General features: G+C 30.7%; 1 protein-coding gene across 13 annotated transcripts in view; it reads left to right on the top strand.

Annotated features, from left to right (window-relative positions):
• LOC134715750 (rho guanine nucleotide exchange factor 28-like) overlaps nt 1-27,552 on the top strand; it is a 137,832-nt gene that overhangs the window by 13,296 nt on the left and 96,984 nt on the right. For all 13 annotated transcript variants that reach the window (XM_063578151.1, XM_063578155.1, XM_063578150.1 and 10 more), the window contains exons 5-10: nt 444-746; nt 2,793-2,985; nt 5,557-5,672; nt 7,910-8,008; nt 13,033-13,260; nt 23,912-23,994. In XM_063578151.1, the coding sequence (XP_063434221.1) occupies nt 444-746; nt 2,793-2,985; nt 5,557-5,672; nt 7,910-8,008; nt 13,033-13,260; nt 23,912-23,994 (1,022 nt within the window). The remainder of the gene's footprint in view (nt 1-443; nt 747-2,792; nt 2,986-5,556; nt 5,673-7,909; nt 8,009-13,032; nt 13,261-23,911; nt 23,995-27,552) is intronic.

Genomic DNA, 27,552 nt, shown 5'->3' on the forward strand with positions numbered 1-27,552 from the left:
AATGTTGACCACTGAGATTTATAAATATCTTCACTCTATTGAATTATTAAGTATAAATAGCATAGGAATCCATAGTACATCACTACATGGCCAGCTGAAGCCCACCTTTGGTTTCAGGATTTTCTTGCTGTGTTAAAGACCCATTGGCTGTTATCTGCTATTTGATCTGGTTGTTGTCTCTTTGACGTATTTCTCATCTCGATTCTTAATTTTATAGTCGTAAAGCTAATGAACGCCTGAGACCTTGACAACAAGAAGGTAAAAACTAATGAAAAAATGAGCTTAAACATAATTATGAAGCTTATGTCAGTTCTGAAATAAATATATTACATTTTACCAAAGCCACAGAGAGGATGGAAAAGAAAATAAACTGATTTATTTTATTTTTTGTCAGTGTTGTTGCTGTTGTAATAAGAATATATATATATACGTTTCTTTTGCAGAACATGATTTTGAAGAACAGCTTCAGTTGAACTTCTGTGGTTACCTTAACAACGAACTGTGTATCCTAGCAACATCAGCATTCCAGTATTACAAAGACAGTACCTATTATTTAGCATGGTATCTTATTAATAGTGTGTATAATAGTAATTCTTTGGATGACCTTGAACTTGTAAGGTCAGATGACTTTGACCTTTCTAATGAAATCTTGGATACACTGGATGACAGACTTTATACTGCATTAACCCATTTAGAAGTACAAATACCAGAACATTGGACAGTACTTGGAGATTTTAAAACAACAGGTAATTGTAAAATTAAAAAAAATATTTGCACCTGCTTAGGTAACTTTTTTGACTGCAGTCTTTTAAGCCTATTTAATTTCTTCTATACATCAATGAATTGTCTGTCAACATCCTGTCACCTGCACAATGTGTATCTAAGGATAAGGTAGATTGATATTCACTTCCATAAATTACGATTGAAAAAGGGTAAATGGTAGTAAAAACAACAGAGACATTACTAATCTTCTTTGATTTGGTCAAGGCTTATATACATGTACAACTGAACACCTGAAATGTTCCATTGGTATCGTAGAGTGTAACTACAATGTACTGGCATTATAGAGTAACTATAGAATAGCCAAATTTGCAAAATAAAAAGTGTACTAAAGTAACATATGAATTTAAATTGCTTTTAATAATTAGTAGTTTGCTTCAGGTACATGTATGTATGTACTTTAGGTCACAATTGCAACTATGAACATAAGATGTTGTTTTAATATATAAAAGGTTTCATATGAATAACTGATTGTTTTATAGAAATTTGGCACTTTTACATTCATAAAAAAGATGTTTATATACATCATACGCATATTAAACAATTTCTGATCACTTTTGCATTAAAGAAAGAAGAGTCTATAATTAATGATCATGTTTTAAGTAATCTTTACATGTTAAAAAAAAACACCATTTGAAGGTAGCATACTCTTTGTTGTATACTAGATACATGTAGATCAATACTTATTTTTGAAGTGACAGAGTTGACCTAGAAAAACATTCCCATTCAAAGATTCTTGCTGTATTATTATAAAATTCCCCAAAATATACTTTTTATCAGTTCGTGTGTCTTTATTGAAATAGATGAGTGTTCTTTTACATGGATATATTAAACTAGCTGAATTTGAAACTCCAGCAAACACTCAATAATACCTTATTTATTGTTTTATTGTCAGATTCATATTTTGTAGAAAACAACATGTTTTAGATTATTGATCTGTATAGATAATCATACATGTACATGTATAAATAAACTCAGGATATTAGTAATTATATGGGTTCCTGATAGAAATATACTGTTATTTTTTAGGCCAATGTTTAAAATTATTTGTTTTTCATTTCTGTACATTATTTCATTTATGCAATATTTTGGTCAAATAATCCATTTTATAGCTGGTTCCTTTATTTTCTATACCTCCTATAGCTAGCTATGCCTGTTTTTGAACTTTTATGTAGATAAAATGATTTTCATTGAATAAAGCATAATTTCTTTGCTTACTCATAATTTATTATCAAAATTTGAATGAAATAAGTTTCCTCTGATGAATAGATTATTAATCATCTAAAATGTCCTTGGAAGTATCTTCCTTGAGAAAATTTGGATGGTTTTCTCTTGAGGAAGTTACATAAGCTGAAATGAAAAAAAGATAAAAAGTGATTGAAGTAAGTGTGGGAATAAATATGAAAATATAAAGTGGCCTAAGTATGATGATACGCATAAGGATTCAGATTCATGACTTGGCTGATTGTGTTGGTGTAAATAAATAATCGTTTATTTTACTGGAAATGTACACTTGTAATTAATTACAGTGATCAGGATTACAAATTTGTTTTTAAGAAGGTAACTAAATTTGACTCTTTTTTTGCAGAATTTATTTTGTTTGCATAAATACTCTTTTAAACAATATTTGGAAATCATATGATAACAGGATGACATGATTAAGACAATATTAGACACAAATCACTATTTTTTTTTATATACATGTATGTTTCACTTTTGATTTGTTATAAGTTTTGTATTGAAGTATCACTTTTAAATAGAATTAAGTAATGTAGATATTTTAAATATACATTTACAGTGTATTAAGATTTACTAGTAATGTTTTCTTGGAAGTTTACACATCTCAAATCCTGTATTCTTGAAAATATTATGTTTACATGTATTGCAAGATTTATAAATATTGTGTAAAAACAAAATCGATTTATAAAAACACATATTGGAAATGAAACTTTCCAGTGTTAGCCTAATATGACATGTGCTAGGAATAGTTTAGATTTGTTTTATGATTGTAGATATAACTCAGCCTCTGGACAAGTCAACTTTATTACATTTTACTGCACAGTTAGGACTGTTTAGAGTGGCATCATTTTTCTTGGACAAACCTGGAGGAGATATAGCATTAAAAACACCAAATCGTCATGGTTACTTGCCGAGAGAAATAGCAGCCGAGCATGGTTACACAGAACTTACAGAATTGTTAACTGAGTTAGTAGTTGTTTACATATTTGCAACACCATTGCTGTGGGTTTTTTTCTTTCTAAATCTGTTTTATAAGCTTGTACTATGTAAATATACTATACATGTTAAATATATGTTATCATGACCCCACAGCTGTCCTTTTCATTCCTGTAAAAGTAAATGCTTGTTATATAAACTTCTTAAAAAAATGTAAGTAGCTGAGAGCTTTTCATCACATAAAGAATATATTTGAATGATCTTGAAAAACTTATTAAAGAAAGGAGAAGTATTCTAATACTAAAATTGAGAATGGAAATGGGGAATGTTTCAAAGAGACAACAACCCGACCATAGAAAAAAACAAAAGCAGAAGGTCGCCAACAGGTCTTCAATGAAACGAGAAATTCCCGCACCCAGAGGCGTCCTTCAGCTGGCCCCTGTATGTATCTAGTGATATATACCAAATTACTGCAAAATCTGTTATTTTTGCATGCATTTTTTGTTGAACAGTTGACAAAATTGCAAGATTTTTTATTAAAATTTCAGGCATGCTGCATGCAATAGTCCATTTGCCAATTACCAATTTGGAAATTGAAACCTTGAAAAGCTATATTTTAAATTTGTGTTTCAGTTAAATTATCAAGTCATAAAATAAGTACTATCTTTACAGTATCTCAATAGAAAATCTATAGAGCTAATAATTTGATATATATTATAAAAAGAACTAATTATGAAGATACTGATAAAAGTTTCTATTTTTGATATAAATGTATTTTATCAATCAAACATTGATAAAAGTAGTATCACATATATAATTCACAAATATTGGTTTATGTTCAAATAATACTCATAACTCTTTTAGTAAATAAGAAATCTTAATATAAGTAGCTAGAATCTGCCAGCTAAACATGTTTGTCTAAAAATAACTCTTGCCTCTATGGATTCTACCACCCCTTTTTCATAGAAAATCTAAATTGCAACCTGTTAGTTTCCTAGAAGAAAAAAAACAAAGAGTCGTTGATCTTCTAAGCTGGGGGTTGACAATTTTCTTATATATTTTCTTGTTTTTCATGGTATATTTATTGTATATACTCTAAAATTTAAAGGGTTGTCTAGATCTATGTTTTGAGACTAAAAGTGAATTTTATATTCCCAATATAAAGTAAGGGTTTTTTAACCCATTAACTACAGATTAGAACTTGTTGATATTTTCCCCTTTAATTGTAATTAATAAACTGCTGGTGTACATGCAGCTTAAAGTGACATCTTAAACCAAATTGAAATGAACTTTTTTTCAAACTTTTGAAGAACACATCAAAAACTATGTTGCTTATTAAGTTGTCTTTTGAATTGTAAATTATTTACTGGACAGTTGAAAGCAATAAGGCTTTTTATAATAAACCACCCTTTATTTGCTCAAATTTTAGAGGTATATGTATAAAATAGTTTATTGCTCTGACTTTGAATACCTTTGATACATTGATGATACTTTTCTCATTGTATCCAACCTAAAGGTGAGGGTTCATGAGTTATTTAAATTGTTTGCATTATGTCCTGTTTCCTAGGTCAAGGTCACAAACTTAGTTAAATATAGTTCAGTTTAACATAGCTTTTATGGGTCCATAGCAATGTTGTATCAATAGTATATCTGTTTGAAAATTTTATTTTTATGACCCCTTTATTTATCAATTCTTAGTAATTATTATTCCATAACCAGAGTATGTGTAAAGTCTTCCTGCAAGGTCAAGGTTGTGTTTAACATATTGTATACATTCAATGTACAGTTATGTCAATTTGTGTAAATGAAGGGAACTTACCTGTTTCATATTTGAGTATGTCTGAAGCTGTTTCTTGATTTACCTTACAAGAAACAATAAACCCCAAAATATGAAGGTCAAGGATAAATAAAGCTTGAAATCACAATTCGTCATTTATTTTTGTTGGTACCAATTTGAGAGAAAAATCTAGTTTGTTTACATTTGATTTCATAGCTTTACAAAAGTTTTCATAGAAATTGAATAAGAAGATTTATTAAGGCCCCTTGATTGACAGCATGACATTATATCTATTGAAATATCAGAAATGTTAACCTATCAAAAATTTGTACTCTTTTGGAGATTTTTTTTTATTTTGAGTCTGGTTTACATGAGACATTACAAAGACAAGCTCTGTGGAGATTTTTGCAGACATTAATTACTATAACAACACATTACAATATTAAGACATATAACACATAAAAAACATACACATTAGAAATTCTAAGTACAGCTATATTCCAATGGTTCATAGTTCACATATGCCCACTAAATTCATAAACTATCCCATGAATAATAACAAACCCACAGTATTTCCATAGAATATCTACTACAATATTCCAGTCTTCTATCAGTAAATGAATTTCGTCTTGCTTATTAACGCATTAATTCTGTCTTATCTTAATGAAAATGTGATATGTCATAAATCTTTACCCATAGAACTATGTACAAATCTTGTCAACATCTTGTTAGCTTTCGTTGTAGGTATATTTGTTTATTTGTTAATTAATAACCACTAATCATGATTAGAGCTGTTGTTAAGATTTGTTTCTTATTTATTACAGATACAGTCAGAATTTTGTTCGATTGGATCGTAGACCAATTTTTCATCGCCATGGTATTATTCATTTCCAAGAGAATGGTGATTATACGCTAACAACATATCTACAGAAACCTATAGGTGAGTACGAATTACCATTTAGATTGATTGTGTTGATACGAAAACACGACAGGTTTGATATTTGAAAATCAAGAAAACTGTAATTATATACGAGTTAAAAAATTCTTGGTGCCCATGGATTTGAGGTTGTTCAAATTGGAAAAAAAAAACGCTATGATTTAAAAGGATGTGGATTGTACAAAAGTCTTATCAAGTGATGTGAAAAAGGGCAACCCTATTGCATGTCAGATTTTAGGATTTACCTTTTTTTTCATTGACGAATGTGTACCTTGCCAGAAGGTCGTATTAACAGGTCAATTCATTGAAAAAAATATGAAAACATGTTTACTGACTTTCTATGCTCAGATTGTTATGAATGACTTCTTAAAATAAATAACTATATATAAACACTGTACAGTCCTAGTTTCTACATTCTTCCGTCTTTTTTCCGTTCATCCCCTCTATCATAAGAATGCTGCCAATCAGGAGTGTAGTGACTTTCAAAACAATACACACAGTTAGTTTGTATAGTCATTAAAATACATCAAAAGGATGAGTTAATTATGCTAATTATAAACAATAGATGCCTTCAGCAGCAGGTAGAAAAGGAATGGTATTGTAAACGAATCACAGATCATTGCTATTATTTAATTATATTATTTTATTACCAAAGTGTTATTACATTGACCGAGAATTTCAACATTCTTCCGTGTTTTCTTGTCCTTGAATAATCATCTTATAGGATTAATTAATTGATTGATTGGTTTGTCTTTAAAGAAGCTCTGTCAGGAAGTATCTAAATCACAAAGTTAACCAATAACATATATTTATATGATCTAAACATGCAAAAGATTACTATGTTAATATGAACCCAATTTTGATACTGGAATTAAGATTGCTGTGGAAATTTACGTTGAAACATCAAAAGGCCTTACTGTTGTACATTTTGTTATATTTAAACACATTTTCCCCTACTGTTATGTTGGCACCAGATAAATGAGCATTAGTCAAGGTGGAATTCTTTTTTTTCTGCAGAATCTTTATTACGAATCATTAGTAATAAGTAAACACATGTGGCCATATATATTTATAAACAACTGATAAAACTAGTATACAAAATTAACTAAAACTAGGACCCTTTTCATTCAAAAGGGGTTGAGTTGTAGCAAGTTTTACAGAAGGGTAGGTACATCTTGTTAATATTGGAGTGCAGACCACATAGTTATAGTGTTATAGATCTTAAACAACCATGATGAACATCAAAGTTTTCATAGTTTCAACAAAGCACTTGGTCCCTAGTCCTAAGGTTTTTTTTACAGAACCTCTATTGTGTTACATAATCCTGTCACCTACCAATTGAATTAGAAATTGTCAAAGTATTTGTTACTCGCCAATCTTGCAGAGGATATACTATATATACTATTAGAACCATCGGTCAGTCTGCCATTATATCTTTGACTTTATTGTTTCTGAAATATTATTATCATTTTTATGCTCCATTTATGGCCATTATGTTTTCTGATCTGTGAGTCTGTTCGTCCAGCTTCAGGTTAAAGTTTTTGGTCGAGGTAGTTTTTGATGAAATTGAAGTCCAATCAACTTGAAACTTAGTACACATGTTCCCTATGACATGATCTTTCTAATTTTAATGCCTAAATTAGAAATTTTCCCCCATTTTCACAGTCCATTGAACCAAAAAAATGATACTAGGGACACATTCTTGTTTTTGTCAGATCTCCTTTTTTATTGGAGGAAGTTTCTACTCATCAAAACAACAGAGTGAATAGAAAACATCTGAAAGTTGGGAAGGGGACTATATATAATGTTTTATGTTGCCAGTTTAGCAGCTTCAGATCCTGTTAGATTTGAATGAAGGTTTCCACTCATCAAAACCATGATAAAGCTTAATTATCAGTTTTAATAAAAATATTGGGGATGTGTGATGTTGGATCTTGCTCACTAAAGCTTCTGTAATTCCAGAACCTTTTAATTTTTTTTAAAGAACTTTTCAATTTCGAGATGTATTTGTGTTTTGGATCTCATCCATTTGTCAAATTGCACATGAAAAGATAACAATTAGAGCCCCTCCTAATTTCCTAACACTTAAGTATTGCATAAACAGATGCAGAATAATTGTAATAAAGATTTTGTTGGCTTTCATTTATTTATATCGAACCTACTGATGTAAACAAATCTAAAGTGGAATTGTTGTACAAATGTTAATTCTTTGTATTCTAATTATTGCCGTAATATTGCAGGGGAAGATATACATCTCATACAAGCTTTTGTCGACAGTATGAACCAAAACAATAGTGGCTTAATCCAAAGCCAGACAGACTGGCCCGAACAGCAAGCAGGTATGTATTAATTTATTACATACATATATCATGTTTATATGTGTGTGTGTGTGTGTTTCTTGTTTTCTTCAGAATCCGTAAGATTTTATGTTAAAAACAGAGTTTAAAAGTTCAAATCTTTAACCAAAAAATGAAACTGTAAATTTTGAAATTATTGCGAGGTTAATATGAATAATGTGACTGGGTGAGTATCGCAATAATAAGAAATATTCTGAATCAGATACATATTTATCTGTATTCAGAGATTGCCTGAAAATTGGGATAATTATTCTCATATTTTTGACAATTTGTCCATTATTGCAATAATAAATGGACTCAATAATTTTTGAATTTACTGTAGTTTGCTACACATTAAAGATCGACTGACAAAAACAGCCATTTAATTAAAGAAGGACGAGTCAATCACGAAATTGGAAGCTAAGAGGATCACTTAAGTCCAGTATGAGTAGTCAGCAAGACTAGTTGGAATAAAATTATGCACAAGAATACACTATTGTTAATTCAGAAATAATTCCAATGTTTTATTATCACAAGAAATAGGACAGTAGAACTTTAGCAACAATTAAACCTCACATTCATAATTTTTTGCAATCACATTTATTAGATCTTGCATCTATACCAGTAATAAGCAAATGCATGCATTAATTTCTGCGTTTACTGTACTTACTGGGTAGCTAATGTACTCATAGACTTGTTCCTGTCTTTTTTTTGGCTCGTATAATTTATTTGTCATTAAAGTTTCTGAAGGCATTTTGATTGTCTTAACAAGCTGTTATAACTGGTTAACAAATAACGTTTTATCTTTCACAAAGAGGATGTAATGATTACGAAGATTATTGATGATTTGAAAATGAAATGAATTTCTATAATTGGAATGCAATACCCATGAGATGTAATTTAATATTAATTCTATCTTTTGTACTTTTGTTTTAAAAAGAATCAACAACTTGTTGTGAAAAATGAGTTTATTGAACTGTTATTTATGAAAAGTTTGTAAATTTTAATTGTTCGTTTTAAAATTTAATGAAAAATGATCATGGTTGCACTTTATAACCTTAGGATAATTTTTAATTGAAATATTATTTATGCAGTCCATGCATTTTCCTTATCTACCCTTTTATAGGACTGAAAGTGTTAAGTCTAACAAATGGTTGTCTTCAACACAAGGTTAGAGTTGAACTCTTGAATTCACTATCTATGCTAATAATTTGCCATCCCATCCGTGTTCTTACTCTTTGGTAACCAGTTATTGCTCTTATTCCTAAATGGTGAGAAAATGTGAAAAAAATAACCTGTCCGAGGATTGAACTCACAACCACCTATATATTGGGAGTAAGCAGGTTACCACAAAATCACTCAGGTAGTTAGGGAACACAATTTTGGGGTAGCATTTATAATACTCTTAGCTGTTTATTGTTTTTTAAGAGATAAATATAGATTCTTACATTGATACCAGTGGATTATTGGATTTATCTAATCGAGATAGTTAAATTATCAATTTTAAAGTTCGAACCGCCTCGGCGAGTACTTTAAAATTTATAATTTAACTATCGAGATTGGATAAATCCGATAATCCACGAGTAACTATGTAAGAATCTGTTTCTCTAATGATTAAAAAGACATTTTCTTTTTTTGTTTACCGAAAATCCCCTTCGAGTGCCTTTCACATTGCACGAAGTTGTCAATTTCATTAACACCTGTTATCATATGTTGGTTCATCCAGTCAGCCAAAAAGGTCATGACCCTTAAAATCATCCAATGATCTTCTGAGATCACCAGCAACCACACGTTGATTAAATTTTTTTATACAATGGGTTCGAAAAGGGATAAATTTCCATAGAATTAGAGAAAAGAAATTAACTTTTTTGATATTGTTGGTGGTCATCTAATTATACCCCCGCTTTAAAAAAGAGGGGGTGTACTGTTTTACCTCTGTCTGTCCTTCCGTTGGTCCGTCCGTCCCATGAATATTTTTCGTCGCATTTTTCTCAGGAACTACAATACAAGGATTTCTGAAATTTGGTTTCAGGGTTTATCTAAGTCAGCTATACAGTGTGATGCGTTTTCAGATTGATCACTTGACAACTTCCTGTTTACCGAACACTTGTATGATTTTACACATGATAGCCAAGTTAAAAATTTTCGTCACATTTTTCTCAGGAACTACAATACAAGGATTTCTGAAATTTGGTTTCAGGATTTATATAAGTCAGCTATACCTGGTGATGCGTTTTCAGATTCATCACACGACAACTTCCTGTTTACCGAACACTTGCATATTTTTAAACTATTAATATTATCCACTTGCGGCGGGGGTATCATAAGTGAGCAGTAGCTCGCAGTTTCACTTGTTTTATAAGCTTTATTTTATTTGCAGGAAAAGGATTGAAATAAAAAAAATGGCAACATATTCTTTGAATCAGTTTTTGGTTTATTTGTCCTTTTCTGCTTTAATTAAAGTTCATCTCATTTCAACAGTTCTTCGATGATATGTCGTGGGACTACTTATTAATCTTATCCCATAATTTGTGTCATTAGGATAAAAAAAACTATGACTGTTGTATAAAGGTCTTTGAAATTCCATTAATTTGAGTAAGGAGTAAATATCGCAAGTCAGTTTTATATGTTTATAATGTAAACCCCTTGGGAACTAGTGTAACATTTGGTCTTGGTGATTTTTTTAAAAAGTACCATTGTAATAAATTGGCAAGTTGCAATGTAAAATGACCTCCTTTTTTTTAACTCTACATTTTGTGAACAATTTTAAAATAGAAATTTCAAGTATCCATGGGGAGAGTAAAACATTTCAATATTTCTCTAGTCTAAACCAGTAAGTACTTAGAAGTCAAAAACTGTATCACTTCATGTGGAATCTTTATTATTCGTTGGATACCAATTTTTGTGGGTTTTTTTTGGGTACAGGTGACACATGAATTTAAATAATCAACAAAATACTATTTTTTATCAGGTTGTATGTGGACTTTGGCATAACCATGTAATCATACATGTCATATATCCTCTGAAAGGCAAATTTTCTGAAACAATCAAAATTGGTACCTACAAAAATAAATGAATTCACAGTAGTCTCTTTTATATAGTATTTACAATGCATGATTACATAGAAATCAATTTGTAAGCAAAAAGAAAACCAATTTGTTGATTTTATATAAGAAATCTTTTTTTTATAAAGAAGATGCATTATTTTCATAAAATGGGCTTACAAGGAGCATAGTATAATATCATTGTAATATTATTCTTTTACAAATATAATAAACAATACAGTATACATATTTACACGCACAAAATAAGAAACAACAGTCTTCACATATTAGTATATATATAAAACCTTATACAATTATTCTATTAGATGTAAACTGATAGTTCATTGAATAATGAATTTCCAATGAATATTGCTGTGGTACCATGTGAAACATAATGCCAATAGAATATTGCTAAATGGATATCAGAAATCTTTATCATTACAAATCATTATTGCTTATATCTAAATGACTGCTAAGATTTAGTAGCCATGCATTTATTGACTCTGTATTCCATATTGTGGCTCCCAGCCATAAAACATTACTGAGTACTTGGGAGTTCAAATAGCTTGAAACACAAAGCCTTTCATTTATAAATTTAATTCAGTTAATCTAGGTACTATGCAGGTGTTTCCAGTTTCTGAAGAGGAACACAGAAAAGTAAAATTATATTTAACGGAGTTGAAGAAATAATGTCAAATTCAGGGACTGTTTTGGTTTCTGTTACAAATGCCTTATAGGCTGCATGAGCTGGTTCTGTAGTTTATGAAAATAAAATGCATACCTTAGGCTAAAACAGAATGCGCCATCTGTAAGGTGTAAGAAGGGTTTTCAGCCTCAATTCCTGAAAAACAGACACTGATTTTTCGTCATTTCTAAAATTACATTTTTTTTTTTTTTAAATTGATAAGTCTGATAAGTGAATAACAGGATTTTTTTTGCTAGAAAAAGCCAAAATCAGGGTTTCCCCCTAAAAAGGCCTTCCATACCTTATCTGTGAAAAGGATTTGCTCACTGTTTACTGTAAATTCAGAAATGAATGCCTGCATTTATTATTGCGATTTTGTCATTAATGTTAATTCCGCTTTGAAAAATAAAACATGAAAATACTGCTGTTATTCTAATGAAGGATTATTCAAAGATTGATGCATAATATTTAAAAAAATCATTCATGGTTAAACACACTATTTTTTTTCAAGGGAAAATAAGAACACTTTTTTAAGACCAGGAAATCTAATATCATCTAAGAAATATTGCCACCATCATTCTAAATATCCCTTCAAAAACTCATCTTTTCTGCCAAGTGTAGTTAAGATTGCTGAAATTGTTCTATGAAGAACTATTGGATGACATTATATGTGACGAGTAACCCAAACATGGTCTATTTGAATCATATGTGCTTTACAATTACTAAATACTTGTAATCTCTGTGTTTTATCAATGCTGTAACATTGAGGTTGATCAATTTTTATCTAAAGAAAAGTCTATTTTTTCTGTGACGTGGGACTGTTAATAAATCAACGCTAAACACCAGTAATCTCTGTGGTTTAGCAATGCTTACATTAAAATTGATTTACGATTTTTCTGGAGAAAAGCCTATTTTTTCTGTGACCTGGGACTATAATATAGATCAAAGCAAATATTTTGTTAAACTAAAAAACTTTAATGCGACAGTCAAGAGGGAAAAGAACTACTTCATTTTTGTATTACAAACACAGTCTTTAGTTTTTAATGCTTTCTGAATCAGTTGATTTTTCTAGATTTGCTTATTCAATTAAGTATTTTATATTCAAACAAAATTGTTCTGTCCCAATCTATTAAAGCTGTTAAACACATTTTATTCTGATAACTGTGTTTACTTCAAACTTGTCTTTGGAATGGAAAATGCATTATGGTACATGGAAACAAAATATGGTTTGTGAAAGGGTAAATAGAATGAGCTTAAATTACAAGAAAAATTAATTGTTTTTCCCCATTGTCTTTCAGATACTGGTAACAATATGGAAGAAAATGCAGATTCTGCATTTAGTGATATCCTGCAAAAATCAAAAGACATTCATGTTGCCATAGAAACATTAGGGGATTTAAATACATCTGAAAACAAAATGGCCGATCATGATGGAACTCCAGGTGACCTTGACAGTGAGAGAAGGACATCTATTGAGGGAATGGAATATAGCACAAACAATAATATAGAACCCAATGCTGGTTATGGTGAGTAAATATATTTGGAAATTTGTGGTCTTAAAATACTAACCAAGCTATCCTTATATGGTTCAAATGTATATATTAACTGGTAAATTATACATTTGTTTGGTATATCATTAGTGAAGAGAAGATAGAGATTGAATGATTGTTGTTCTTAAACATCACTTTGAATGCTCTTGGCTATATTTTGGCGGCAAGTTTTAATAGGTGGAGGAAGCAGGAGTGCCTGGAGAAAACTACAATCTATGGCTGGAAAACTGGGAATCCTAGTTATTAAAATTAAGCAATACATGCTAGGTTCGAACTCACAACCTTTAATGTTGACAGGCATATGATTGCGGTTTGATATGTGTATATGAGATATGGGATAGTAGCTCAAAGAAAAAAATAAACAAAAGATATAAAAAAGAAGATAAAAGAGTCTATTTTTCAAGAGTTTGATACTGTATATGATTTAAGTTGTGTAAGGTATTTCATAATGCAGAAAGCCTTCCAAGAAAAAGTTTCCATAGATACATGTCGTTCACATTTTACTCTTATTTGACTTTGATTCTGATTTTGTGTGGAAACTTATATTTTATTTGCAGTCTGTCTAAATCTGTAGAAATATGAAAATTTCCTGTCGTTATCTTTTGAAGTGAGGTACATGTGTATCATTTGATAAAAGTTTTGACATTTCATAATTTACAGTACTAGATATAATAATCTTGCAAAAACATCAATGCAGATAAAACCGCAAAATAAATATAAAAGAACTACTAATGCAGATGAAACTGCAAATTAAATGTATAATAAATAGGAATGCAGCAATTGTAAAAGGTTGGAACATCATTATGTTGACTTGGATATTGTTTGTTTATCGTGGACGTTGACATCAACCTCCTGATTGATTCACAAATCAGATTGTAGAACAGATGGAGACGAAAACTTACGGAATAAATGAGTTATTGAGTAATTCATTAATGGCGAATAGTTTGGTTGTAATCAATTTGTTATGTTTTTTCAGAAGAAAAGGTTAGATAAGCATCTTTAATATAGCTTTTAAAAGTTCTTAATCCTTAACAATGTTAATGCACTTAACAGTGCAATATGCCATGTACTTTTTCTGATCTTTGTTCGTTCCCGCTTCAATGCAAGAGTACACTATGGGTTGCTTGCCAGAGAATTTTAACCACAAAATGTTTTATATATCACAGGGGGATGTAGTTCAACACATTTTAACCAGAAATCACAGATTAAGTTGTCAATACTAGTAATTGGTTGTTTATTTTTCATGTTTTTTATTCATGTACATAGAAGGAAATAAAAATTGCCCATATTTAAAAATCTTACTGATTTAGCTTTGAAGACATTCTGCATTTATACTTGTCTATATATTTGGACATATTACTACTTATTTAAAAAGACCTTCTTATTGCCTTTATTAACCCAGACGATCTACATTTACTGTATATAGGCCTTCAGTTGTCTGTTTTGAATCATTCTACATTCATATTGGGACATAAGTTGGTAGCAGATATATCATGTGTTCTTAGATCATTTTCATACATTGTATTTCACATCTAGGGAAAAAATATTGTTTATATATATCCTGTCCAAAGTGTGTCAAAAAGTTTGTCTATATAACATCTACTATATACATGTTTAAAATGTGGGAACATAGCCAGATGAACTTTTTTATTGTGAAATCTTAAATTTTAGAGAGAACACTGTCAGATGGAAAGGGATTTTTTTTTATATAGGAAATGGATTACCTGTACACATGACTAAGTTATATATACATTTCCTGTTTATTATTTGATTTATTTTGATATTGTGGGTTTTCCAAAACACATCAAATTTGATTACTGTAGATTCAGACATTTTTTGCAAGGTTTTTATTATTGCAAAAATTGCGACAGAGTTGTAAACACAATAATTTAAACTCGCAATTTGAAATATTTATATGAATTAAACATAATTTTTCTCATAACTGTAAAAATTAAAATCGCATTTAAAATTTACAGTAGTTAGAAATTTTACATTTTGCCAATATGAGCTCCTAAAAAGAATAAGTATATAATCGATTTGAGGGTTTTGAAACCTTATAATAAGGTTCTACGAAATTTTATTATATTTGCAGAGATTAAAAGATGACCCCAATTTAGGTAAATTGCTACAAATCTAACAACAAAGCAAAATGGATTATATCTGATCTGATTCCAGTTTCATCAGATTAGATTCTCATTGAACTGGCTGACTCTGTTATTCTCTATCAATTTCTATTCTGTTTGAAACATTTATGAACAAAAGAATCATCATTTATGTAGACCTGTTATCTTTTTATCATCAAAAGTTTTAGATTTTGGCAATTAAACTGCACAAAAAGACATGATTTGGTGATTGAGAATTTTCCATACAGGCTAGACAGTGATGGGTGATATATACATTTTACATTCATATTTCTTTAAATATGTAGGGAGAATGTAGCTTTTTGTGGTAAATCCATAGGAAATATGATATGTTTCTCGTTTCTCATGCTTTTCCCGTACCCTAGTAATTTTGGGGCCCTTCATAGCTTGTTGTTCGGTGTGAGCCATTATAGGCTCTGTGTTGAAAGCCGTACATTGACCTATAATGGTTTACTTTTTTAAATTGTTATTTGGATGGAGAGTTGTCTCATTGGCACTCACGCCACATCTTCCTTAATCTGTTAAAAGACAACATCTAGAAGCTGGATATCAGGGTGTAACCCGACCTAAAATTCATCAGAGCCCATTGTATCTTTTAAATACAAATCCAATACACCTCTTATTTTATCAGGTTTACTGTATGATGTACTTAAACTTGCAATGAACTTCTCAAACTTTAGCATTTCCATTTTTTTTACACCAAAATGACATTAATTGTAATGGGATATCCTGCATTTATAAAAAATTTCTTTAACACAAAAGGTCAAATTGCTGAAAGACCCCCTTCCTAAATCATTAAAATCTATCATTTTGATTTTATCTTGGTGTAAATTAGATACACTCAATCTAGCCAACGCCCTCAGGAATGTATCTGAAAAACATTTTATTGGTTTATATGTTTAATATCACACACAGTAACATCTTTTGAAAGAGACGATCTTAGTATGATATGATAGTATTGACTGGGAAGGATATTGTGTTAGGTCTTTAAAGATGAATGAAACATATTTCAAAAATACTGTCAATAACACAGGATGGGCAAAAAATCTGTGGAATGAATGGGCAAAAGTAAAGAATGCCAATCAAGCAAGTTCAGAATGTCCAAGTATTCCTAAGTTGGAGGAAGTTACTGTTTTAACAACTGAAAAACAATTTCGAAATTATCTGAAACTATTTGTATCTGAGGTGAGGTCTAAAACTGGAAAATTGTATTCATATGTTACTCTTAAAGGCCTAGTATTAGGGGTCCAAAGATACTTGAGGACCACTGGATGGCCCTCACTATCACTTTTGAATAGAGTTCTTGATGATAACAAGGAGTTATGTGATTCACTGTGGTCAATAGGTCATCAGCAACGGCCAGCTGGTCCGGAAACGAAGAGAACAGTAGATTTTATTTCAGTAGAGCAAGAAATTGCATTATGGGATAAGGAGATTTTCAATATGAATACCAGTAAAGGTTTGAGTTATTGTGTATTCTACTACAATAGCAAGTACTTTATGGTTCATTCACCAGAGGAACATCGTGATCTGAAACAAAGCCAGTTTGTCTTCTGCCGGGACAGTTCTGGACAATATGTTCAGTTCTCAAGGTCTCTAACTGGTATTAAACATGCTAAAGGTTGGAGAAGAAAACTAGTACAGTATAAATATATCAAATATTATGAAAACATTGGAAATCCAAGATGTTTTTATAAAGTCTTGGAGAAATATTTATCTTCAATTTCAAAAAGTAATCTCCATGTTAAGGATGTGTTTTATTTTCATCCTGGATATAAAAATTTATTTAAAGATACACCCTTAGGAACAGAGAGTTTAAGATCTTGCATTAAAAGAATAATGGAAGAAGGGAGCATAAAAGGTTCTTTCTGTAATAATAGTATTCAAAAGATCAGAATAGAAAATTTGATTCAGATCACTGACGATACATGTAAGATTAACGGCCAGGTAACAGAAGTTTTAAGAAAGGAACCAGTTGTTACTGGAATGGAAGAAAGCAGCTCTTCTGGTATTGTAAAGGATGAAAATATGGATATTCTGACATTGGAAGAAACTGAGGATACAAATAAAACAACAGGCGAGAATTCGTCAATGACAGATGATTTTACGTTTCTTAATGATCCAAGGCTGATCACACAAGAACATTTGCTACACCAGATTTCTGAAAACAGTGTTTCTAAAGATGAAGATACCAGCAGATGTGAACCTACAGATAGGGAAGTATTGCAAGATATGTATCGTTTAGAACAGGGAACTAGTACAGGGAACAGTTGTACAACAAACCAGACAAAAACTCAGAATAAAGGAATGTCTTGCTGTCATGTTCAAGGAAGTCATGTCATGAACTTTGAAACTCTTAAAAATATTGAAAATGTAGGAAACCAGTCTATTATGTGTAATGGGGACCAGACAAGATGTTTTCAATTTGAAATTAAGAGAAATTGTACATGTGTTGAAACAGAAAACTTGCCAAGGCAATTTAAATACAGAAAAGTCGACAATGTTTATGAACCTGTTGTAAAGGAAAATGGAAACTCCAATACAGGAACTCTAAAGCCAGATACTGATTGTTCTTATGATTCCAATATAAATGAAACATCCAGTTCATCTTCAGATGAAGGGAATTTTGTTTTGAATTTAGGAGATTTCTTACCAAATGAATGTGTAATAAGACCAAAGGATATAAATATAAACACAAGATACACAGACCTTGATCATGGTGAAGTGACAATTCAGATAAAATACACTAGGAAGAAATAGAACATTCATTTTGTTTGGGATATTTATAACATCGCATAGTTTTCTTAAATAGTTATGATATTGTATATATCAAAAAGCTGTAGTGAAATCTGTCCAACTTTTAAAAACATACCTTCATCTGATATTTCTGAGAACATGTGCTCTTGAAAAAAAATGCATGCAGATTGGAAGAAATATTTAAATGCATTTTCACTATATTTGAGATACCAAGAACAGTATTTTAAACAGTAAAACTATAATTCCATGTTCTGTTTTGTTATAAGAACAACACAGGGGTGGTTAAAAATGTCATTCGAATAGCAAGTTTTAAGTAGCAAGATGCATTGTACATGTACATGTAGTAATACAAAATATCCTTTGCTTTGTTAACTATAAGAACTGCAATTTTAACAGGTTAATTTTCTTATATTCAAATTAGTTTTATTTGCTGTAACTTTAACACTTATATGTCCTGTAAATTGATGATTTTTTTTCACAGAGAACTTTAGACTTTGAACTTTATAGTCTGTATACACCTAATCGCTATTTATTCCATTCCGGATAAATTCTAAAATTACACAACTTTTTCATCCAGTTGAAGCTATCTGGGACCCTGTTTAAACCATTCACCATGCATGATACTTTTTAGTGAGACCTGTTTAAACTACCGTTAATACTTCAAACAAAATAATTTTTTACTTTTTTGAAAAAAAAGGATCATACAATATCAAAGTTTCGTGATGATCACTTTCTAAAGTTTTTTCTCCCTTTGCTCACTACTGATGACCTCCATTTTCGGCCAGTGATCCAAAAAGGAAGTTGTATAAATGACTGTTTTTCCCGGAATGGACTAAATAGCGATAAGGTGTATTGACCTTGATTGATCGTATTATTGAGCCACAGAATGAGAAACAGATACAATACATGATGTATTGCCAACATCAGTGTTTATTAAAGATGAAAGTTATATCTGATTTGATAGTAGTTTGTATTGGCCTAAATGATTTAGACATATCATTGATGAATGTAAGATCTGTTACACCTGTTGTATTGTTTGTCATTAGGAGCTTACTCATAGGTGGTCTGTAACTCTCTAGAAAGCTTTATACAATAACTGATAGAGCAAACTAAAAAAAAAATCTTTTGAATATTTTTTCTTCTTTTCTTTTTTTTTTGCATGAAAAAGATATCAAAGAAACACCTGGTTGACATATTGGACTTTATTAGTATGAGTAATATATAACTGATAATTAAGCAAACAATTAAAGCTGTCATCACAGTCTTAAGCAATGAGACTAAAGCAGTAAACTCATAATAGAGGGAGCATGAATTCACAACACAAGGGTTAGTAATTCCACAAGTAGCATAAACTTAAACCAAAAGGGCAATATCTCACAACACAAGGAGCATAACTCATAAGCAACAGAAGCATTAACTCGTATCACAAGAATCATAAACTCACAACTCAAGTAGCATTAACTCACAATATGAAGGATATAAATTTGCAACACATTAGAAGCATGAACTTAAAACACTAAGTGCATCAACTCACAAAGCAAGAAGCATTAACTCACAACACAAAAGGCTAATACTCACACCACATGTAGCTTAGACTCTTCAAGGACTTGAGTTCATTGTTGAAGGCCTAGTGAAGAACATTACTATTGTTAAAGGCATTATGAGTACTTTCCACATTTTTTTGAAAGGATGATTTGGACTTTCTTTAGCAGTATTTTTGAGGTCATGTGAGGACGATTGTTAATTATTAAAGGTAGTATAAGGACTGGCTTGCTAACAATGAACTGCATGTTGTTTTAGTACTAAAATTTTAAGTTTTCTCTGAGAATAAATTTGAGATGTGGATATTGGTGGAAACTCTCAGAATGAAAAGAAATTGTTGTTTTGAGTACTAGATTCTTCAGTGCAAGTAAATATTACTTATAATAAACTTATTGGAAGTTGGAATGGTAAAGAAACAGATTGTTTATATTAGAGTACAAATAGAATACAAAGTAGCAAAGTTACATGGTACAAAAAGCTTACAGTTTACGCATTGTCATTTAATTGAACTAAGACAGTATATAAAATAGGAATAACGAAGTAGAAATGTCCACCATCGTTTGATTAACGAGATTAGATAACGGTTATAGCAAATCTTTATATTGGAAAATTTTCATTTGATATTTATCGGCATGTATTTCAGTCCTTTGTTTTCATTAGAAGTTGAATAAAACGGGAGCCATCAATCTTGTGGATTGGCGTAGGTGGTTGCGTTACACTAACGGTAGAAGGAATACAGTAATGGGGATATTTCATGTTATGGTATAAACTGTGACACTTAATATTCTATTATTTCCTTTTAAAAATAATGGTCTGAACATTAGTATCAATTACGTTTAGTTCAAGTTTTGTTTGTTGAAGGTTATGTAACACTTTTGTAGAATAAAATAGGTTTCTACCACACAACAATTATAACAAGATTATTCTGGTTTTATTTCATGGCAATTACCATTAAAATTGATTGACTGTGATTTTTTTTTTTTTTAAAGAACGTTTTATCCTTGTTTTCGAAATTCCAATAGGGAACATTACTTTATATAATTTTATCAATAAACCAATTCCTTGAGACGTTTCGGCCATTGGTCTTCATCAGTTCTTTATTTTTCCTCACAACTACATGGCTGACATTACATTTATATTTCCCTTTTTAATCATTGAAAAGATGTTATAAGAACTTTTTAGTAAAGACTGCTGTAGCGTATACAAGTGGTCATTTCAAAATGATTTTGTTTTGGCTCACCCTGGGCCTATCTTTGAAATGTTTGCAGAATGCAGGACAAGGGGGCTAACCTAGGGACACTGTAAGCTCTTTGTCTAAAGCTGTATATTTCAGAAGGTAAAAGACCTGGAGTTTAAGTCATAAAACTTTGCTCAGTGCTTAGAACAAAAATCATGCACGAAACATGAAACACAGCATTTTGATTGGTTGATTTTGGAGTATGAGTACAAAAAACTGACTCGAAAGTTTTATAACTTCAAGGCCTGGATTTTTCATATCTTACATACATATGGCCTATGTGTTCTCAATTTTCTTTCTGGCATATATGTTAGAGTCTTAAAGCCAATCATCAATTTAAATGTTCATTAAATGAGGTTTTCATTGCAATTATTGTTCTATAACACATTTCTGTTGCATTTTACAAAGCAACTGTTTTATTCTATCACACATGTTTATTGCATTTTTCTCAGCCATTACAACTGAGAGTTTCTTCATATTTATGGAACAAAGCTTAATAAAGGGTGATACAATTTCAGATTTGTCTATATTTGAATGTTCTTTATATTGTCTAATGTATAAGAAATTTGCATTCTAATTTTCTCAGCAACTATAACTCAGAGCTCCTTGATATTTGGTACCAAACTTCACATCTTTAGAGATATTATGTTACACATTTTCAGACCTGTTTGCTGCATATATATATGTTCATCACAATGATTCAAGTGTAAGAACTTTTCGTTGCATTTTTATTAGAATCTTCAACCTGTGGTTTTCAATATTTGGCATCAAGCTTTCGTTTGGTAATGTATACTGTGAACTTGTCTACTTTCTGTTTTATCAGCTTCCTTATTGTTTGGTGTAGTTATTTCCATCCACTCAAAAGCAAGAGCTAGTCTATAGATTAATGAATACTAATCTTGTTTATGTATTTTTAACTTGAAATTAGTTAACGGTCAAACTCAAGGTCACTTACAAGGTTATTTTTATCTTTCCAAAGTTGACCTCAAGATATAGGCTCAATTTGGCTGAAAACTTCAAGAGAAAGCTTTCAGGAAACATTTATCTCTAGTATGAAAGAAAATTGAAGCAAAAAAGGATGTGACTTGAAGCAAATCTGTAGTTTTGTGACTGAACATTTTTGCTTTAAAGGAGTTTTTGAAGCAATAAATTTCAAGAGACATTATTACAAACAGTGAAGAGTGGTATCCAGAAACATTTAAGATGATGAGCTTTATGATATTAAACATAATTTTTGCATTAAGATTGTACCATACAATCTCTTAAATGTATTTGAAGTTCAAAATCTTACATATCTTTTATGTTAACAAACCTTAAAGCAAAAAAGACAAGTTCAACATTTATTACAGTTTGAGCCTGTTGGTTTAATTGAGAGTTATCTCCCATCAAAAGGATGTCTCTAAGCAAAAAAGCAATTGCCAGAAGGGAAGTCAGGTTTTAATATCAATCTAGTGGGAGTATAGCTTTCACACTATTTTTCAATGAAATGTCCTATATGTTACAACTGTGTCAAAGTTATCAACTACTCCTGATCGCTTTAGTTTTTGGATCGGAAGTGACACTGTCCATATGAATAGATCCTCTGTGTCTGACACTTCTACGTGTTAATTTCTACGTGTTAATTTGACCAAGTCTTCAATTCCTTCCAGATATTAGCAAAACTAATAAGGTTATAAATTATCAGAAGGCAATTTATTAATATGTCATGATGTTCAACTTATTAGTTTATTGTTTATATATACAGGAAATGGAAAATTGATTAATCTTATCTCTTCATGTTTTGTTTTACTTATGTTGGATATAAGATAGTGTTTTTCTTTCCAATTTTGAATCACGACATAATTTATCCATCTATTAGATTATACTAGTATTAAAAGTATGTAGATATGAAAAAAAAAGATGTATTTGATTAAGAAAATCCTTTTCTATCAAAGATGTATATATTTAAAGGTTAACTCAAATTTCATCTCAAACATTTTGTATACATTCCCTGATTTAGTTCTATTTGTTTGTTTGTTTGTTTAATTATTCTTATATAACCTTGAACCTCACAGTAATTTAAAAAGAATTCAATATTTCTTAATGTGTTGACAAAAATTCATCAAGTTGAAGAGAAAATAAAAATAGTTTGCAATCTAGACCCGAAAGCTTGACTACAGTAAAGTAATATGGTCTCATGGATTTTTCCCATTTAGGTAACAGTATAAACAACATGCCAACTGTTACCCTGTCCAGTATGTATTGTATGCAACCACCTCCTCAAAAATTATTTTAATAACAACCTCCTGCAGATAGAATAACAGGCACTTTTCATTTCACATGAATTAATTAGTTAAAAGGGTCATGTTACCCCAGTACTCCCATTCCTGATTAGCAACAAATGTAGTACTTATGTAAAAGTAATGTATATATATATGTATTTAGTTTGCAAACCCAATTAATTAGAAGCCAAAAAATACCCTGTATTCAGTATGAAGGAGAGTCAATCATGTCATAAAATCTCTTAATGTCACATGAAATTGATTTCTGTTGATCAGCTGATCATGGTTACAGATGCTTCTCCAATACCACAAAACATCTTGCTGGGGAAAAAAGGTTGCACAATTTGATCAGAAAGGTGATTTGTATTGATTAACACAGGTAAAATCCTGGTTTATCATTGGTTGTCTAATTATAACAGATCTGTGTATGTATGTTTCGGCTACTAGTGAAAGGTCTTATCATTAAATAGTTGTAGTGAAAGTGATTCATTCATATGTGCATTTCGGCATAGATTGGTGCATACAAAATTCTGGAAACTTTGAATTAAAATGGACTCCTCATTTAAATTGGCCTTTTATATGTAAATGGTATTGTGTTCCATTAAAACTGGCCTCTGCTATTGGGTGGTATAGCTGTGAAAGGTATTGGTACGTAATTCTAAGGAAAGTATTTTCTTGGTTTTTTACAGAAGGAAGCCTAGCTGATCTTCATGGATTTAACCAACAGATTTTTCGTTTGAGAGATTACCATAGAAACAAGTTTATACAACAGGTAAGAATTTTCAATGATTCTTTCAAATTGCAGTCTTCAAGAACCTGAAGATATAGAAGATGTACATGTATTGTTATTTCCTGTAGTTTCTGAGATGAAAGCATAGAATTTACTGAAACTTGTATTTTTTAGTGACCCCTTGCACAGTGTCTTCTTTTTAACAAATGTTTTGCATATTCCTTCTAAGGGACTCATTTGAGGTTAAATTCTGGACTGCTTAATAGTGACTCAGGCTTCTGGCAGTTTGTACATTTTCTGTCTAGTACCTTTTCATTTTGTGAAACCTTTTCACCTGGTTAATGATGTCTTTTCCTCATATTTAGGGTTTGCAATTCCAGCCATTATTTCACTTTCTTTATATATTTTAAAGATTGAGTCCTTGAAATTGCTAGAAAGTGTTTTTCTCTCAGTACAGATGTATTTATCTACGTACGATACATGCTTTTTAAACTTGACTTAACTAAATTGGTATCAAGTTACTATAGTTATGACTTACAGAAATAATTAATTTTAAATGTATCCTGTTGCTTTTATTTGTAAAAAGTTATGAAGAAAAAGTATCAAAGTTGTATGAAAATGTTGATAGAATTTAAACATGTGATATGAGAAACAATTATATTTGTTGAATTTTTAATTAAGAATTCTAAATTCTCAATACATTTCATGACAGTTGTGTTGACATAAGTGTTGTTTTGAGCTTATCAAGGATCTCAGCTCTTAAGCCCGGGCCATCATCAAAGATCTTAAATTTAATGTTCAGATGAAGAACAGCAATAAAAGTGATATTATGCATCAGAAAAGCACAATTTTATACCATACTTTGAACAGATACGTCTTCATTATAAGACAACAAGCACTCTGTACATATTAAAAGGGTAGTATTAAATAAATTAGCAGCTGGAAAAGGAATGTAGATCAGTATTTAATGCACAGTTTGACATTTATAAAAGGACACATTGTGTTTATTTGCAGTTTCATAATCCAAAGTCATGGATTTGAATGTCAAATGATCATTATAATGTTGACCTTATAACAGCAGTTAATTTGATCCCTGGAGGAATTAATTCTCTCTCCTACTTAATCTTCAACTTAAATTGGTGTCATATTGTCACACTGTGGTCATTTGGTCTTGACCTCTACTTTATTTGTACATCTTGACTAATAGATTTTCTTTTATTTATCCCTGTATTAGATTTAACTTGTTAAAATATTTATTTGGTAAAATGCCTCATTGCAAATCCAGTCCCATTGGTTTGGTTAAACTTCCATGAAATATAAATGTCAGCTGATACCTTTTGGAACTACTAGTCAATTTTTTTGCCATCTCGTTTGTAAAATTAGAATAAGTTCAAGTGTATAATTTATCTAATTTGGAAATCAGCTCAGTGGATATAAGATGAAATATGTGTGGTATTTGAAACAATTTTTTAAAGTTACATAATTGGTTAAAACTTTTGTTTTGATTCAAAAATGTGATACATGTAGATGTTTTTTCAAATTGGTGTTTTTTTATACGTTTTCAGAGTTTTCCGAATCATAAATTGTTTTAGTGATATAGTTTCTAATTGTCTTATTATTGATATAGACATTATCATACTCCCACTCACAGTGGTATACTGCATTCTCCTTGTCAGTCCATCTATCGTCCGTTCTTCTATCTGTGTAATGCTTTTATCAAGTATTGTATGTTTCTTGGCACTTGTGTATATTATGTTTGCATTTTAACCAGTCAGGGTTTCACTTTTGCAATAAGTATTATCTATCAGTTACTGTTTGTTTTGTTCATGCATTGTTGTCAATTTAATGCAACTGTCTGATACAAGGTTTAGCTAGCTATAAAACCAGGTTCAATCCAACATTTTCTTCATTAGAAAATGCTGTACCAAGTCAGGAAAATGACAGTTGTTAAACATTTGTTTGATTTCGACAATTGATAAGAGACTTTCCGTTTTTAAATTTTCCTCAAAGTTCAGTATTTTTGTGATTTTACTTTTTATTCCATAACTTTTCTCACATATTACTTAGCTTCTTTATAATGAAATTATTTGATATTCGTCCTGAATGTCTTATAATGTTGTGTTGTACGGTGTGATCAATTTACAGATCTTCCATGCACATACTTCCTGCTTGATACATGTAATACCCACTAAACCAATCTCGGGTGTATTCTTTGCATGCCATTGTGTACAACCTCTTGGTTTTGATGTGTTTACTGGTAAAATAACATTAGTAATGTTTATTTAGAGGGAGGGAATAATTCTTATACATCATTATGATTGTTTTACTTTAGATGTGATCTAAATCACACTGTGAGAATGTAATGAAAACGGAACTTTTAATATGATGTAGTCTAAGAGTGGATTCTTTATTTTCTTTAGTTTTTGGGTTTTTGACAAATTCTACACACAAGTACCAATTTGATTTTTAGGATGTTTAATAGGTCTTAGCCTTGTGCATTGTTGTGATAAATACCAAAGAAAGGACAATTGAATGATATATGATTACTAACTTAAACTTGCACAAAGAGTGACCTCTGAGCAAGATGTTTTATCGGTTGAAATAAGTGTTTTCTTTGAAAACAAAAAAAGAACTGGTATGCCATCTGAGCAAAATGTTTTTATAGCTGAAATTAGTGTTTTCATTGAGAACAAAAAAAAGGAACTGATATGTCATGTATGTCGTCTGAGCAAAATGTTTTTCTAGCTGAAATTATTGGTGTTTTCTTTGAAAACATAAGAAGAACTGATATATCAACTGAGGAAAATGTTTTTTATAGGCTGAAAGTAGTGTGTTTTCTTTGAAAAAAAACAAAAAAACTGATTAGATACATGTATGCTTTGATTTCCCACAGAAAGTCTTAAAGTTTAGACTTAACATTTAAGATGTCAAGTACGTTATGATTATTGTCGTCATTGGGTCCTTGTTTTTTTTGGTCATGATTCCATTTTGAACACTGATAATGCAATCAAGTAATAACTTGACCAAATAAACCAGGTTAAAAAAGTTGTAACAATTGATTGACTCACACTTTCCTTCACTAATTGGAATTATAGAAGCTGTAAAAAAAGACAGGATATATCCTGATATTCATTAATTCTATCAAATGGTTGTATTGATAGATAGGTCTGGATGTTTATCTCTTACAGACTGATGTGACTGAGTATTAGAGTACACCCATTTGTCAAATTAAAGCCCTTGTAGTTTGATATGATTTATACTGCACTGATATTTAACCCATTTACATTTGAACTCATTGTTCATCTATAATACTGCATAGATATGATACTCAGCAAGCATGTTAAGGACTAATTTTAACACTGTTTATATAACCTCATTGGCCAGGTGGTCTAAGTAGTTTCATCTGCAGTTATTACTGAGATGTTAGCTGGAAACGTTCTCTGGATAGGTACTTTTGACTCCCATTGTAATGGGACAAGGATTGCAAGTTCTCCTGTCATAGGTTGGTGGTTCTCTGCAGGCACTCTGGCTTCTTCAACCAAAAGAAATAGGCCAACACAATGTAGCTAAAACCATGAAAATCAAGTACCCACAGAATCA

The sequence above is a fragment of the Mytilus trossulus genome, chromosome 4 (genome assembly GCF_036588685.1).
Source record: "Mytilus trossulus isolate FHL-02 chromosome 4, PNRI_Mtr1.1.1.hap1, whole genome shotgun sequence".
Taxonomy (NCBI): Eukaryota; Metazoa; Mollusca; class Bivalvia; order Mytilida; family Mytilidae; genus Mytilus; species Mytilus trossulus.